The sequence below is a fragment of the Rhodnius prolixus genome, unplaced genomic scaffold, assembly GCF_049639745.1.
Source record: "Rhodnius prolixus isolate KJV_2025 unplaced genomic scaffold, Rpr scaffold_12, whole genome shotgun sequence".
In the NCBI taxonomy this organism is placed as follows: domain Eukaryota; kingdom Metazoa; phylum Arthropoda; class Insecta; order Hemiptera; family Reduviidae; genus Rhodnius; species Rhodnius prolixus.
The window spans coordinates 6,666,582-6,681,779 of record NW_027411635.1 but is presented as its reverse complement, the minus strand read 5'-3'; the positions used below and the strand labels follow the sequence as shown (position 1 = coordinate 6,681,779).

Below are 15,198 nucleotides of genomic sequence, written 5' to 3'. Positions count from 1 at the left end.
GCGCAGCACCAGTGCATCCATTCATTTATTATTCCTCAAGCAAAAATGACCATTCACCACACAAAACTCACAGAAACATTTCCGTTTCGTAGTATAAGAACTTTCTCTGTAATACGTACGTCTTGGTGGCTACCTTCCAGGGCCGGATTTACCTATAGGCTAACTAGGCTTCAGCCTAGGGCCTCAAGATCAAGAGGGGGCCTACATTCAAATTGTTAGCAAAATTAAAATTACACTATTCTAAAAACAGTGAACACTAAAACACAACCGAAAATAAGGAGAAATTCTACGCATATGACTAATAAACAAACATAAAAATGTAATTTACCAACTTAAAAATGGGAGGTGAAAGGGCCTCATAAGTGGACATAGCCTATGGCCTCTCTTCATCTAAATCCGGCCCTGCTACATTTATTGAACCTTTTAACATTTCTAAATACTCAAGTGTCGCTCTGCCAAACACGGAGGTTATTGAAAAACTTCGTGAGAGGCTGGAGGTGTCAGATGCTCTACAGCCATTTGTATCTATAACTATCATAATTATGTTTCCCTAATGCTCTGCACATAAAACTTCACCTTCTATTTTAGAAAAGACAGTGTATTCCTGACCAAATAGTTTGAAGAGCCTCTAGAAGAAACGACTTTCAGAGGTTGGATCCTGCAATACGAGGTGCAGCCATTAAATAACGAGACTGATGCTGCTACGGAAGAACTATGCATGCGTCAAATCCTAACGACCGACAGCTGTGCAGAGTATAAAGCCTTCTCTTTCGATTGCAGCGCCTCACGTGTTTGTAGAGAAATCAGTCTGACCGGAACCGTCGTTTGTTTAAGAGGTAATGAAGCAATAAATTGTTGTGAAACTTCACATGAAACTTGGTGAAACCAAGCCAGCTAACATGTCTGTCAAGACTTTTCTAGCCAAGTACAACATCCCAGTTTTAGGTCATCCACCTTATTCGACTGATCTGGCCCCATGTGACTTTTATCTGTTCCCCAAAGTCAAATCTGCATTAAAAGGAACACGATTTCAGTCCATTGAAGCTGTGAAAGAAAAAGTGGCACGCGTCATGCAGGAGCTCACAGAAAAAGACTTCCAGCACGGTTTCGAACAATGGTAAATTCGCATGGAGCGTTGTAGGGATAGGGTAGAGGTGTATATTGAAGGTGATAATAACTATGTATACATTTAAAATAAAATGTTTTACAGCATCAGTTTTGTTATTTAATAGCCAATACCTCGTAGAGCAGTTTTTTAATATTAATCAGACACTGAACACTGAAACTGGGTGGCACTTTACTCATTAAACACGCCACTGTCTGAAAATTGTTATTTAATTTGGTATAATTAATTTAATTTTTTATTTTAATTTAGTGGTAAATTTTTATGAACCCAATACTATAGATTAAGCATTTGGTATTAAACGGACAGAGTAAATAATAGATCAAATGCTATGATATAATCACGTATCCTTCAGACAGTCATTCTCTATGATAGAAGAACATCACCAAATTAATCATTAACGACAAATGAAGTGATTTTCAAAAAGCGATTTTCAGAATCTTGTGTGTGTATCTAAAGTATTATTCTCGCCTTTCCTGCCCGCCCATAAAAAAAAATATCCAATATCCATAATTCATCTTATTATCTCACAGGAGATCTCCATTTTTAAAGGGATTGTTCTCACAGCGTTCAGATATTTTTCAGCTTCTTAAGGATGTTAATTACATGCCCTTACAGGAGAGGGTTTATGTATAGTAAGATTAATATATTTCAGTTTAGTCACACAAGAAATTTTTAATTAGCATTATTTCGTTATTGAACATCAGAACTCTTTTCTTGCTAAATTTTAAACGGAACCTTGATAGAGATTTTTCGTCCATTTGTTAAAATTCTTGGTTTTATAGCCTTTACTTACCATAAAAGCTCGTTTTGGCATTAAAGCAGGCACTGATTACTTGTGTAAAAGCAATCGTCATCAGCGAGCTTTAATTTCGACGACTTGATTACAATTTATTAAGTTCAAAACGTAAATTGAACATGGGGAAAGAATATTTATTACTTTCTGTTCAACTTCATCATTTTTAAAGTGCTGATATCCGATTCAAGACTAGTACAGATTTCAGTCATTTCTGATTTAAGCAAAGAAGAGTAAGTGGAGTACTTGTTTTATTTATAAAATGAATCTAGAAAAATTATTTTTTACTCATTTATCAACAGAGTTTTTTAAATATAACAAATATTCAGATGGATTATTAAATCTGAGGTTTAATTTTGCTAGCAGTATTTAAAATTTTATTTTAACGTATTATTTGAAATGATTGTAATCATTTATCACACACACCATCTTCTGTGTGGCAGAAAGTCAACCGAACATCCATAAATCAATACCCACCCGACCCCGTAAGTTTTATTTTTTCGATTAAACATGGTGAGGGTTGAGATTAGACTTTAGGCTATGTCTAAAGTTGTAATATATGCAAGTATTTAAAAAACATCGTCCTAAAGTTGATAAAAAAAAGAAAAAAAAAGATCAAATTGTAAATGGAACGTTAAAAATTGTAATAGGAGAAATTCGTTAATTTTTAAAACCTGAAAAAATTACCACTACAAAAATCTGGAATAAAGGTTCCCATGTTCATTGTGTGGGAGCGCGGGTGTGCTAGTTGATTAGGTAGCAGGTTTGAAGGTTTAGAGACACAGAAGGTTACGGTACATAAAAATAGTAAGACGTTGTGTGTGAGTGAATTTGAAGTCGTTTATGTGATTATTTGCAGTGATTGTGAAACCAAACCTTTTGTAATCAAGTTGTGTTTTTTTTAAAAAGTGTATTTATACATATGTTGATAAATATCAAAAGAGTTTGGCAACAAATCCTATAGGGTGATTATTATGATGCCCTCTGTAGGAACCGAAAATAAGATATTAGGCACCTAATTTGATCCCAGAAACAGAATGGGTTATAAAAACCTAGGATGTTCAAACCTTTCTTTGAACGTCTAAGAAATATGTACAAATTTGAGTATATTATTTGTACTTTCCTGAAAACAGGTGAAGTTTGAATCCATAAGGGATAAAACTTTCAAAAAAATAATCCCAAAAAAGCAAGGGAATTGATCCTAAGTTTTTTTTTAAAATTATTTAAAGCGCGTCAACATCTCTGGAGAGTGTTCTCACAACACTGCCCATCACCGGACAGTAAGCTGTAAGAAGCTCCTAGAAAAAGAAAATCTAAGGGCCAGCAGCTGGATTCAAACCCGTGATCTCCACCTGGGAATCCAATTCGCTAACCGTAGATCTAATCCCTTCCCTAAGTTATTTTTATTTATTTATTTCCTACATTTTGTCCCACATGCATTAAATTTATAGTAAAATTACAATGATGAATTTATAATGTAACATGAAGATGTTTTTTTTCAGGGGATTTTAAAAAAGATACAAAATACTGCAAGTAAAAAAAAGAATGTTTCAGTTCCAAGACCGAGAATGTACTTTCATTAATGAGAATTAATGGATTTATTAATTACTCTGTGCACACTTAGACTTTAAATTAAATTAGTTTTTTACGTTTAATTAATTACAACGTTAAACAAAAATTAAAAACATCAATAGAACTTAAAAGGTAGCTTCATAGATATGAATGTATTTTATCTACATCTAAAGATATTCTGTATGTTAAAATGAAAAATTAGATAATTGTTATATTTAATTAATTTACTAATATGTATACTGGTTTTACCTTTACAACAAATTCAAAATTGTAATAAAAAAAAGTAGAATGTAGTTTTATACATCGATTATATTTTATGTAGGAACGGGTCTGCATGAATCCTACTCGCGTTTATAACCTGCTTCTGTTACTATTTTACCGGAAAGTTAATGGTCTGCTACTGTACTCAACAGCTAGTGATGTTTAACTTCTGCTGTTGTAACTTAAGTGTATTAATATTATAGCTAATCCTTAGTTAATTATCTGATGTAACGATTATAAGTAAATTTTATAGTAAGGAAAATAATAAAATATTAATGTGCACACAATGGGTGCAATAGAAGTGCTGTTAATATTTTTAACAATATTCATTTTCTCTAAAGGTTCAGAAAAATTACTCCCCAGAGGAGTGCCACTGTCGCGTAAGTTTTATTTTTGAATTAATTTATCCCATAATAAGCTTATGTGATGTTTAATCTCATGTGGGCACTTTTGAGGTTAGCTACTTAGTTTATGCTTTAAATTACGCTCAGCTGCAAATAACAGCCAGAAAAGTTTCTTGGAACCTTGTGTTATTATTTGGGCGTAATGAGAAGCACCCTGGCAGTCTTCATGAAATATCATCTTTTTTTGGACAGGACCATTTGCTCTCACTTGTACTCCATTCAACTCGTAAAGTAGTTGGGATGACTTTTTAGCAATTTGTAAGCCATGTTGCAATGTTCTCTTCCTTCAAGCACTGTGAAACGATATTGAACCTCCATCATTTTCCTTCTTTAGACCTACTTTTCTTCAGTGTTGAACATGATTAGAGCCGTATCAAGCTGTGTCTTGAAAAACGCGCGGTGTGTTGTTTATGTGGATTGTTATTCAAAATGAGGCCAACCATTCCTAAAAAGCCGGTTGAATCATTCTAGGGAACGTAAACATAAGTAAATGTCTCTGGCTGGCTGTTGAAAGTCGATGCCAATAAATAAAGTGTACCATTTTTTTTTTTTTTTTTTAATTTTTTGCATCTAAATCTGTATTGTAATTAAAAAAAAAATATATTTTTAACTGTTTTACAGAACAAACGTTATATGACTCTTTACAAGATTTCACCTGTTTGGATGGAACATTACGTGTGCCGTTTATGTTTGTAAATGATGATTACTGCGACTGTCAAGATGGATCAGACGAACCTGGAACTTCAGCCTGTCCGAATGGACGTTTCTATTGCCAAAACGTTGGATTCATTCCACATGATCTCCCATCGTCCAGAGTCAACGATGGCGTGTGTGGTATGCTGGTATAAATTAACCAATTTATTTAATAAATAGTATTAAAAAATACGGCGTGAAACCTTCTTCCGATTTTCTCTTATTGCTGTTCTCGAAGATTTAGCTCTAGAAATTTCTATCAATTTTTTTCTGCGTTTTTACCAAATATTAGGCACTATTTCTTCCAGAAAATCCATGAAATTAGTGTTCTTTTGTTATGTCATCATAAAATTTGGAATAATAAAAAAAATCGTGTCAAGTAGCCCATTATACAATTTCAATAATTACCTGTTTAAACAATTTTTTTATTTATTTTTATTTTTTACACCAATTTTGTTGTGTGAAGAAAATTTAAAAATTAATTTTAATGTACTTTAAGCTTATTCTTGCCCAGCGCGTAGAAATTAGAGTGACGCGACTTATTAAGGATAAATATTAAGGGCATTTAATTTCTGCTTTTGGTACTAGAGTGCTCTGTGACCTCAAAGATTTAAAAAACTATAGTAAGTCTAAAACACAGTTCGCAAAATTTATTAAGTGTTAAATTGTAAATCTCTTGCTGCGGGTCAAATTCAGAAAACCATTTTTCAGAAAACTTATCCCCATTGATAAGTAGTTAAATCTTAGTTTGTCTCGATACTTTAATTTTTATCCCTAACTTTTCTAGATTGTTGCGATGCTAGTGATGAGTATATGTTTGGAAATTGTACTAATATCTGCCACCTGTTGGGCGCAGAAGCAAAAAGAGCTGCGGAGCAAGAGGCCGAAATAGCCAGTCAAGGAAATGAGCTCAGACTGCAAATGATATCTGCAGGGAAACAAATTAAACAACAAAAACAGGTATTTTGAATTCTGCGACTGATGTGTGCGGGAAACACTTGTACGCTGTTAAGCTCAAGTATTGCGAGTGGCGCCAGTTCATCCTAACACGAGTTTTTCATATAAATATGTAGGTTAAGAACTTATTTTGAGCGCCCTGAATACGGAAGTAATTTTGCAAATGGACTGTTAAATTCTTTGCATGTCTGCATGATTCAAGAGAGTATTCAGTCAAGAAAAATCGCAAGAAGTTAAAACTTGGCATTTCAATTGGCTATTTCGTCACTCTCGATGATAAAGTTTTGCAGACAGAATAATTTTTTTTTTGTCATTCTTAGAGTATCAGGCTACCTTCAAGTCAGGACTAGCTAACGATGGGTCTAGTGTGTGATTCCTGATAATTACCTTAGGTGCTACTCGGATTGTGTAGGCGGGGATAGAGGTCCTTGTGGACATTTCCTATTTCTCCGCACACATCTTGTCATAAAAAGGAGAATATAGTGGTCTAAAAAAATTACTGCAATCACCACTTGAAATGATTATCGATAATCTTTTTGGAAATAAGGAAATAATAATAAATAATGTAAGAAAGTTTATTTGTACTTTTACTTTGTTGCTAACTCTATGAGTTGATTGTTTATAATTGTATAAATAACATAATTTTTATTTTAATTTTGTTTATTCTATTGTCAGCATGATTTCATAAATGATACTATTACGAATTTTTTTTAGTGTTGTTATTTCTTCTTACAAAGAGAAAGGAAAAGTAAAAATACGTAATTTATGGCAAAAAAAAGTATTATTTTTAATTGAAACATTTTTATGCACCCTAATGTTAAGAAAACGTTTAAAGGAACGATTATCAGCATTAGAAGCTGAAAAGATTGAAGCCACAAGACTGAAAGATGAGGCAAGTCAGTTGAAACAAATTGCTGAAAATGCTGAAAATTCAGCTTTAGAAGCGCATAGGCTTCGTAAAGAAGAACAAAAAGAAGCTGAAGAGAAAGTTAAACAAGAGAAATTGGAACAGGAAGCGAAAGAAATGTTCGAGCAGTTGGATTCTAATGGAGACAAATTGTAAGTTCAGCATAGATTATAAAGAGGTAGGGGTTATTAGTTATTTTGATGAAACGATAATTCACCAAGTTAGTATTCAATTAATGTTAAGATTGGATTCTGAGTTTATCTTCTCTTACCTAGAGATTAAGAATGTAAGATTAATTATTGCGATAATTTCCAATTTTCAAATATGAGGATTCATTGGAAATACTTGTTTTTGGGGTGTGGTGGTGGTTAGTGTTGTGGTTGTGATCGTCAATTTGCAACAGATCCCTGGTTTAAGAACCGAAATTTACCTAATTTATTTTTGTCTGAATAATTGTAGTAGTTGATTAGATTAGATTTCGTAGGGATAGGCCAAAAAATACTACACCACTGCTTCCCAGAGAGTCTAATGTAGCAACTAGTGTTCGAGCACCTCTTCCGGTCCTGTTTGTTTAAATAGACGTAGCAGTGTTTTAGAAACTCCAGGGCTAAGTTTTAAACACATGGAGTTTTGCTTTAATAAAGGGCCGAATCATGAGCGATTCAAATCGCTGAAGCTATAAGTGTCTTGCTGTTTCCTCTTGATCCTGAAAAAAATTACACTAACTTTTAATTCACAGGCCTATGCTATGCATGTGTTTTTTCAGTCAGAGTAGCCCGATTCAAGGCCTACGATCATCCGCATGGACGCCCAGCCTCGTTGGATTAATACCACCGTGAGTTAGGCGAGTAGACAGTAATTTTCATTTTCGCCTTTCTTTGGCTTGCAGTTCGCATTGAAAACTTTTGCGACTTATTGTGCACCCATTGAGGTGCCATGGTTGCTGAGCGGTTAGAGTCGAGACTTGCAAAGCTAAGATGTATTGTGGAACTGGGTTCGATTCCCGGTCTAGACCTTGGATTTTATCTAATGTTCAATTTGAGAACTTCGTAGTAAAGTATGTTTGCTAATCGCCTCCGTCCACGACATCTGATATGGTCATATCTGAGTTGGACGTAAAGCTTGCCTGAAAAAATAGGCATTTCTTTACTTTTTTGTGCACACATTGTTTGATAGATGCATTACGCAACGGTACAAAGGGTTCGGTCCTATGAAACACCACAGGCCCTTCCCGGGCCAAGCCATCTACCGACTCAATGCCCTTAGAAGAAATATTTAGTAAGACCTTTTTTTGAATACCAATTCTCGTTAGGATTTATCAGCAGTCCCACTCTAGCCTTGATCAGACTTCACAGGACTTGATAACCTTAATCACAGCAGCACAAACATACATTGTGGTTAACCCCGTCTAGAAGATAGAAGCTAGTCTACATAGGTTTACCGTGTTGTTAAACCTTACACTCCATACGCTGTAGCTCCCACTTCTCCATATGTCTTGTAGCCGTCATTATACCGCATAGAATCGCGAAACCCTGCTGTTCCGTGTTTTTAAGCTTCGTTAAGTACCAGAAAAAAGGGCTTGTCTAAACTAATTGATTTGTAAAATATGCTCCTGTTGAGTTTTACTCAAAATATATGTTTTTGAGGTTTTCCTGAATACGAAAAAAAGTTGTTGCAGCAAGAGCTTTGTCTTCCGAACCACTCTAAACAGATTATCACAGTAAGTTCAAATTTAAGTTCTACCAAATACACCCGACAAAAAAGTTTAAAGACAATCAAGTGCCACTTTGCTGAATGAACTTTTTTTTGTGGAATTCTCTAAAATAGAGCAAAATATTTGTTTAAAACTTCTAACTCCGTACACGCACACTACGTAGTGTCAGTTAATTTTAAAGGCGAATTTACTTACCTGTTTTCCATATTCTTGCAGTTTTTTGCTAAGAAACAATACCGGATTTCTTAGAACGTTATGCTTGTAGCAGAATTGTATATGTAAGTTTGAGAGAAGTTGGAACGTCTTGCTTCATTCAATAGTGTAGTTGTATTGTAGGATGAGCCTAAGAACTTTGGAAATAGTAGTTGAAAAATAACGAAGTATGTCATTCCACTTTGTATTATTTTATCTTGATTTAGGCTGCAACCAAATGAAATGAAAAAGGAGATCTTTGATCAGTACAGAGATAGTGATGACCTCTCAGAGCTTAAGGTAAAAGCAATAAGATTTGTGTATTTACTTATTGCCTTGAAATTATTAATTAGTTTTTTACTCTTATGTGTATAGTTGTTGTTTAATTCTAACACGGATATTTCTTGGGATACATTCCTTGAAGCCTGGCCAAAGGTGAAGCCATTTTTCTTTCAGGGGATAGAGCAGAACGTTCCAGAAGATACTACGGAGTTTCACGTGAGTCAATATTTTTACTCTTTTTAATGACTAGACCCAAACGAGCGTGTCAGATTTGCAAAATTAGATAAAGTTGAGTAGTCAAAATTATTTCAAACTAATGCTCTATCAATTACTGTTATTTGAAACATTTTCTAGAATAAATAGATTTAGGTTTAAAATCGAAAGCAGCGAACTTGTGATAAATGTAGGGGATCCACTAATATTTATTAAAATTCAATGTTAGAATGTTGGGTTGATGAGATTTTATAGTAATTTGAGTAATAGAAAGTCGTGTGAGTGTTTCACTCAGAAGTTTTGTTAACTTTATTTTAGGCTGAAGAAGTAACTGTTGACTACAATGACTTGCATACCACAGAAACGCCAGCATCTTTTGACAAAAACGAGCAGCTAAGTAATGATGATGCAAGAGTAGAGGTATGTGAAACGAATCTCAATATAATTTCTCACGGCTTATCTTGGTACCCGGTAACAATATTCATTTTTGAATTTTTGTAGGAGTGGGAAAAAAATGTGCTCAAGTCAGACGATGAAGAATATGAAGACGAAGAAGATGAGGCGGAGCCAGAACCGGAGCCCGACGACGAGGATGATCATGAAGGGACGCGAGAGGAAGGGGAGCAGGATAAGCCTGACGATCATTATGATGAAAATACCCTTAAGACCATCGAAGGTACACCATCATTTGGATTAATAATGTCCGGTTTCCCGTAGGACATTCGTATAAGAGTGGATCGTCAAAAACTGTACGAAAAAACCTTACGTTGAAAAACTCACAACTTTAACAATTTTTGATATTTTGCTATAAAAGATAATATTCACAAATCCTCTTCAATTAGAGGGTATATTCTTTTATAACTATAATTTTTTGCAAAAAACGTAGCGCCTAAACACTGGGACCAATTTCAATGAGTGGAGGTGTCTTTCGATTCAAAACCTTTCGTAGATGTGCCTTTTTGGGAACTCGACTCTGTTAAGAAACAGTTAAGGAAGGAAATTAGGTTCATATATGTATGACCCCCTCTAAAATTGTTACTAATTAACACTGTAAATCTTCCCCCGATTTTGATAAAATTTGGCAGGAAGAAGAAGAAGCAGGGGAAATATTGCAATCGTTCCGCCTTTGCTGTTTAATTTCTTTTCGCGCTTTTAGTGAGAAGTACTGTAATCGCAGTTTATGTTTTCATACAAAATTGCTATTTCCCCATAAATAAATACCTCTCACTTTATTCAAAACGTTTTCCCAAAAAAATGTTCTTTGGAGAAAACAACTCTAAGCATCCTTTTAATAAATTTCTCCAATAGTACATAAAGTTCCGCCGGTACACAATATCAAGTTATAATGAAAGTATTGCTTATTCCTAATGTTAAAAAAAATCTGTAAACTAGAGATTAGGAATAGACTTTTAAAGGTTTAAAAATTTTCTGGAGGACGGCATTATCGATTATTTTAAAAGTTATAAAGGCAATGAAGGAAATATTTTTATTGGAAAGAACCACAAAAAATAATTGGATTTTTGTTTCTGAGAAATCTATGACATTGATTTCAAAACTTTCAAGTGCGTGGGCTTTGAGAACCATAAACATTTTATCTTTTATACCCGGCGTAAACCAGCCTATTTATTCTAGATATCAGAATATTGATTTAACATTAGATATCTATGAATTTGTTAAATTAAGGAACAAAAAGAAAAATCTATCCATAAGGTATACAAATCAGCGAGTACCCAACTTTTCAATCATACTTTTGTTCGTAATTTCAGTCATTTAGAAACGTTCAAAAAAGCTTATTAAGGTGTTCTATTAAAATTTTATTGTTGTAATTTAGGTGATTTTACTGCATTAAATCACAAGTTCATTAAACAAGTGATTGATATGAACCCTTTTCCGATTAAAACAGATTTGAAAAGCAAAGTGCAATGTGTGATACTAATGGATGGGGCAAAAGGTATGAAACCGGTTTTAAAGGGATGTAAAACAAAAACAATTCAACTTACAGAAATTATGTTTATATTGTTTAATTCAGTACAGAATCTAGTTTTTTAATTAAGTTTGAAAGATGATATCACGTAGGTGGCGATATCAGCGTCAGCCGCGATGCACTCTCTCTCTCCTCGTCTCTTTGAGGGGTGACGTGGAGTGGCCTGCGCGCTCACCAGTTTGAGCATTTGTGATTTTTTTCTTTGGGGGTACATAAAGGAAAAAGTTTTTAAACATCGTCCACATACCCAGGAAGAACTTAAGGACAGAATCAGAGAGGAAGTTACGGCAATACCCATCGAAATGTGCAGAAGAGCGGTTGAAAACTTCAGAATTCGCCTTCAAGAGTGCATCGCGGCTGACGGCCGCCACCTACGTGATATCATCTTTCAAACTTAATGTAAAAAACTAGATTCTGTACTGAATTAAACAATATAAACATAATTTCTGTAAGTTGAATTGTTTTTGTTTTACATCCCTTTAAAACCGGTTCATACTTTTTGCCCCACCCTGTATCTTAGAGTCTTAAAACAGGGCGCGGCCTGGCAATCCGAGGATGTAGCGGTTTTTCTGTACAATCTTTTTTTTATTAATATTTTTTTTTTAATCCCAGAAGCGAATAAGGCTCGTTCCCGTTTCGAGAGTGCCGAAAGATCTCTGCAAGATGTGGAAAGGGAATTGTCCCGTGTGAAAGATTGCCTTGAGAAGGATTATGGACCAGAAGAAGAATTTATCCCTTTAGATGGACAATGCTATACTTACACTGATAGAGAGTACACCTACAAGCTGTGTCCCTTCGATCAGGTAACAATTTATAATTGCTTTATCACTGACAGTTTTGGTTCAAGAAAATATACAGTAATTGCAAATCATTAGGCACATCCGAGGATTAGAACGCTAACTTTATATTTTTTTCTCCTAGCGCCTCTACAGCTTATCAGTAATAGGCAAAATTGATTGCCTATTGTAGGGAGCAAAACCGTCCGCAGACTGGCGGTGAAAAGACCGGCGCAAGTCCCTTTGTTGTTGACGCGAATGTTGAACAAGTACAAAATTTCTCTGTATGTCTTGAGCATAACTCAAAAAAAGGCAAATAGCAAAAAGTTTTTAATTTGGTATTTTACTTAGCTGACGACAATTTTGATCAGCACCAGCCGTTAGAAGTGTAATTTTTTAGTGTAAACGTTTTTTGCTATTTTCTCGACAACAGCTCTACTTTTAGTTGGCGTACCACTTTCCTGTGAAACTTTTATTTGATAAAGTTCATTTTAAGAGATTTTAAGTGTGACAACAGCCAATTGCATAAAGTGTCTTTTCTTTGTATTTTATGATTCTCCCTTTGTCAGTGATTAGCTAGCGTATGCTGAATTCCAACACGGAGATCTCGGGTCAAATCCAGCTGCTGGTCCTTAGATTTTCTATTCCTACGAGCTTCTTACATCTTACTGTCCGGTGATGGACTGTGTTGTCTGTAACGAGAGAACAATTTTTGGTGGTTGGCGGTGCACTGGAAAAAACTCCGTGCGCCAATAACTTAGATGCCGGCGTGCATTAAAAACAAAAGAAACAAAACTATTTAAAATATTTGTCTTTTTGTGATACACTGAAAGAGTTGATGAATCACGTTTATCCTAATAACGTTTTATCATAATTATTTTTTAACACACGCTATCAGCTAAGCTATAGTGCAAAACCCAAGTTTTAAAAATCAATTCTGAGTGTAAATCATGTCAGTATTACAAGGTTTTTTTTTCAATTTAATTTAGGATTCTAGAAAAATGTTAGAATATGTTGAAAAATAATTTTTTTTTTTCCGTGACTACCAGGTAGTCCAGATGGGCAAGTCTGGTGGCTCAGAGACCCGACTTGGAGTTTGGGCTGGTTGGCTCGAAGATTCGCAGTACAAGACAATGCTCTATGATAAAGGCCAGACTTGTTGGAATGGACCTCAGCGCTCCACTAAGGTACTTGAATTCTTTTTTCTTTCTGCCTCTTGAAAGACAAAGTATAGCTACCGTGGTAAATTGTTGAAACTGAGTGTTTACCCGAAATACATGTGTCGATATCTCTTCAGGAATGTAAAGATATTTTTAGCGCCTGATCTGTGTGGAAGAAACATAAAAGTAGAAAGCCTTTTATGTTTTGGTTACATTTCTCACATGTTTGAAACTTGGTTATTAACCCCTGTTCCACTCACACTCTGTGTGCGTGTGTAACATAATATCTACAGTATTCTGCAATAAGGGAAAGTCATATGAGGGTTTCACGCGAGATTGGTTTATGTAAGTACACATTGAAAGCTCTATAACTTATATTTGAAATATGTTTTGAGGAAAATTGATTTTAGGTGGATTTTTAAGAACTGCAACAAACATGTTTGCTTTATGCAAGTAAAGTCAATATCACCAATATAAAATTAAGTCTATTAAATATATTGCTGGAATTTAACGTTTGTGGGGAATAGTTTATGAAAGTGAGACTTGAAACAATAAATTTCTGATTTTTCTTTTTTTTTAGAAGTGAAGGAAGAGATTATTAGCTCAATGTTAGCGTAATGGGTTCCATGCGGAGATCCTTCCCAGTTGCTGGTCCTTAGACTTTCTTTTCCTAGGAGCTTCTTATAGCTCATTTTCCAGTGATGGAAGGTGTTGCACTGTCCGGAGGCTAGCAGTGCAATGAAAAAAGCTGCTGATGTTATCCTTGGACGTTGACGCGCCTTAAATTAAAAAAAAAAAATCTAATGTATTGAATACATGTTTAATTATTATGCAATTTTCTCAAAAATGGTTCTGACGATATTTTGGCAAATTCGATCAAAGAAAGTTTTGTTATTGGCGAGTAAAATGCCATTTCAGTTCAATGCACAGTTCTGTATCTTTATATTGGAAAGAAACGCAGAAGTGTAGTGAAGTGATGTTCGATGTATTTAGAATAAGTATATCCATTAGTTATATGTAGATCATACCTATTATTTGAATGAAGAGTTTTCCTAGTAAAAAATTCGTTTTAGGGCATTCTAGGAGAGTAGATTAAAAGTGTCATTTCGAATTTTATGCAATTTTATAATCTAAATGAAGTTAGTAATAATTGAGAATGTTTTAAAATTCGAGATTGAAACAATTTATCTAGGTAGACTTGCGAGAATTGTTGAAGAGGAGTCCGTTGAGTGTTTATTTCAGATTAAAAGTAAGAATAGATTCATAAGTACGTGATATATTTTCTAAATTCAAGGAATGTTTTTTATTCGATTTTTGTTCAAATGCCTCAACACTGGCGCCAGCTTCGGCAAAAATTACATACAATTTATCTGGGTAATCTTTGTTGCGCTGCACATAAGTGCTGAAAAGTACGAACTGGTTATATTATTAACAGGTTCATTTGATTATGTGGAAACATTGTTATCACCTGCTGGGCTGTCAATTTAAAAGGAGGCAAGCTGTTTCCTTTAATACCCTTAGCTTTAGAAATTTTGCAATTATAATTTTCTCATTTATCTAATAATTAACGCTTTAAATTTTTGTTGTGGAAAGGTGGCACTGCAGTGCGGACTGGAGACTGCAGTGATAGGAGCCTCGGAGCCGAATAAGTGTGAATACGAACTGGTTCTGAAGACACCGGCCGCCTGCAAATTCCCTGCCCAAACTCAAACGGAGAAAATACACGATGAATTTTAGGCATTTTGATTTAATTTCCAACGTATCGAAGTGGATACATCCTGATTCTTCAAATGTGTCAATAAAAATTTGTATATATGATAACTTTTATTTTGTTATCGCAGTGCTACATTACTTTTGTGTATGTGCGTTCTTCAAAAAACAGCGTGGTGGACGGTTTAGGTAATCTGTCAAATATTAAATTTTGTTTCAAAAAATTGGTGAGGAAGTATGTCCTAAACTGATTTTCTACTCTTGTATTAAAAATGTACGAAAAATTTAGAGGTGATATATTTTGTGAATTTTCAATTGTAAATTTGGTATTTAAGATTGGAAATAAATTATAGAAATACGCTTGTAGGCTCATCGCTTTTTAATTTTCCTTACTCTTTCCATCAATAAGAACTATTTTCGTTAAATTTTTACAATTCGTTGGGTTTTTTAAAAA

At 34.4% G+C, this 15,198-nt stretch overlaps 1 protein-coding gene across 1 annotated transcript; it reads left to right on the top strand.

Moving 5' to 3' along the window:
* The first annotated feature begins 3,838 nt into the window (after positions 1 to 3,838).
* Positions 3,839 to 15,110, top strand: GCS2beta (glucosidase 2 subunit beta). The gene is made up of 11 exons (XM_074143568.1): positions 3,839 to 4,132; positions 4,778 to 4,990; positions 5,637 to 5,809; positions 6,642 to 6,865; positions 8,847 to 8,919; positions 8,995 to 9,117; positions 9,433 to 9,534; positions 9,616 to 9,790; positions 11,711 to 11,901; positions 12,924 to 13,061; positions 14,628 to 15,110. Exons 1-11 carry the CDS (start codon positions 4,039 to 4,041, stop codon positions 14,769 to 14,771), a joined length of 1,650 nt encoding a protein of 549 aa, XP_073999669.1. The 5' UTR covers positions 3,839 to 4,038; the 3' UTR covers positions 14,772 to 15,110.
* Positions 15,111 to 15,198: the final 88 nt, after the last annotated feature.

Bases quoted from the DNA above. Each gene is read 5' to 3' on its own strand.
- GCS2beta (XM_074143568.1), top strand. From the start codon at position 4,039: ATGGGTGCAATAGAAGTGCTGTTAATATTTTTAACAATATTCATTTTC. The intron at 9,535-9,615 runs GTATGTGAAACG...GAATTTTTGTAG, and splicing joins ATGATGATGCAAGAGTAGAG to GAGTGGGAAAAAAATGTGCT. The intron at 11,902-12,923 runs GTAACAATTTAT...CGTGACTACCAG, and splicing joins AGCTGTGTCCCTTCGATCAG to GTAGTCCAGATGGGCAAGTC.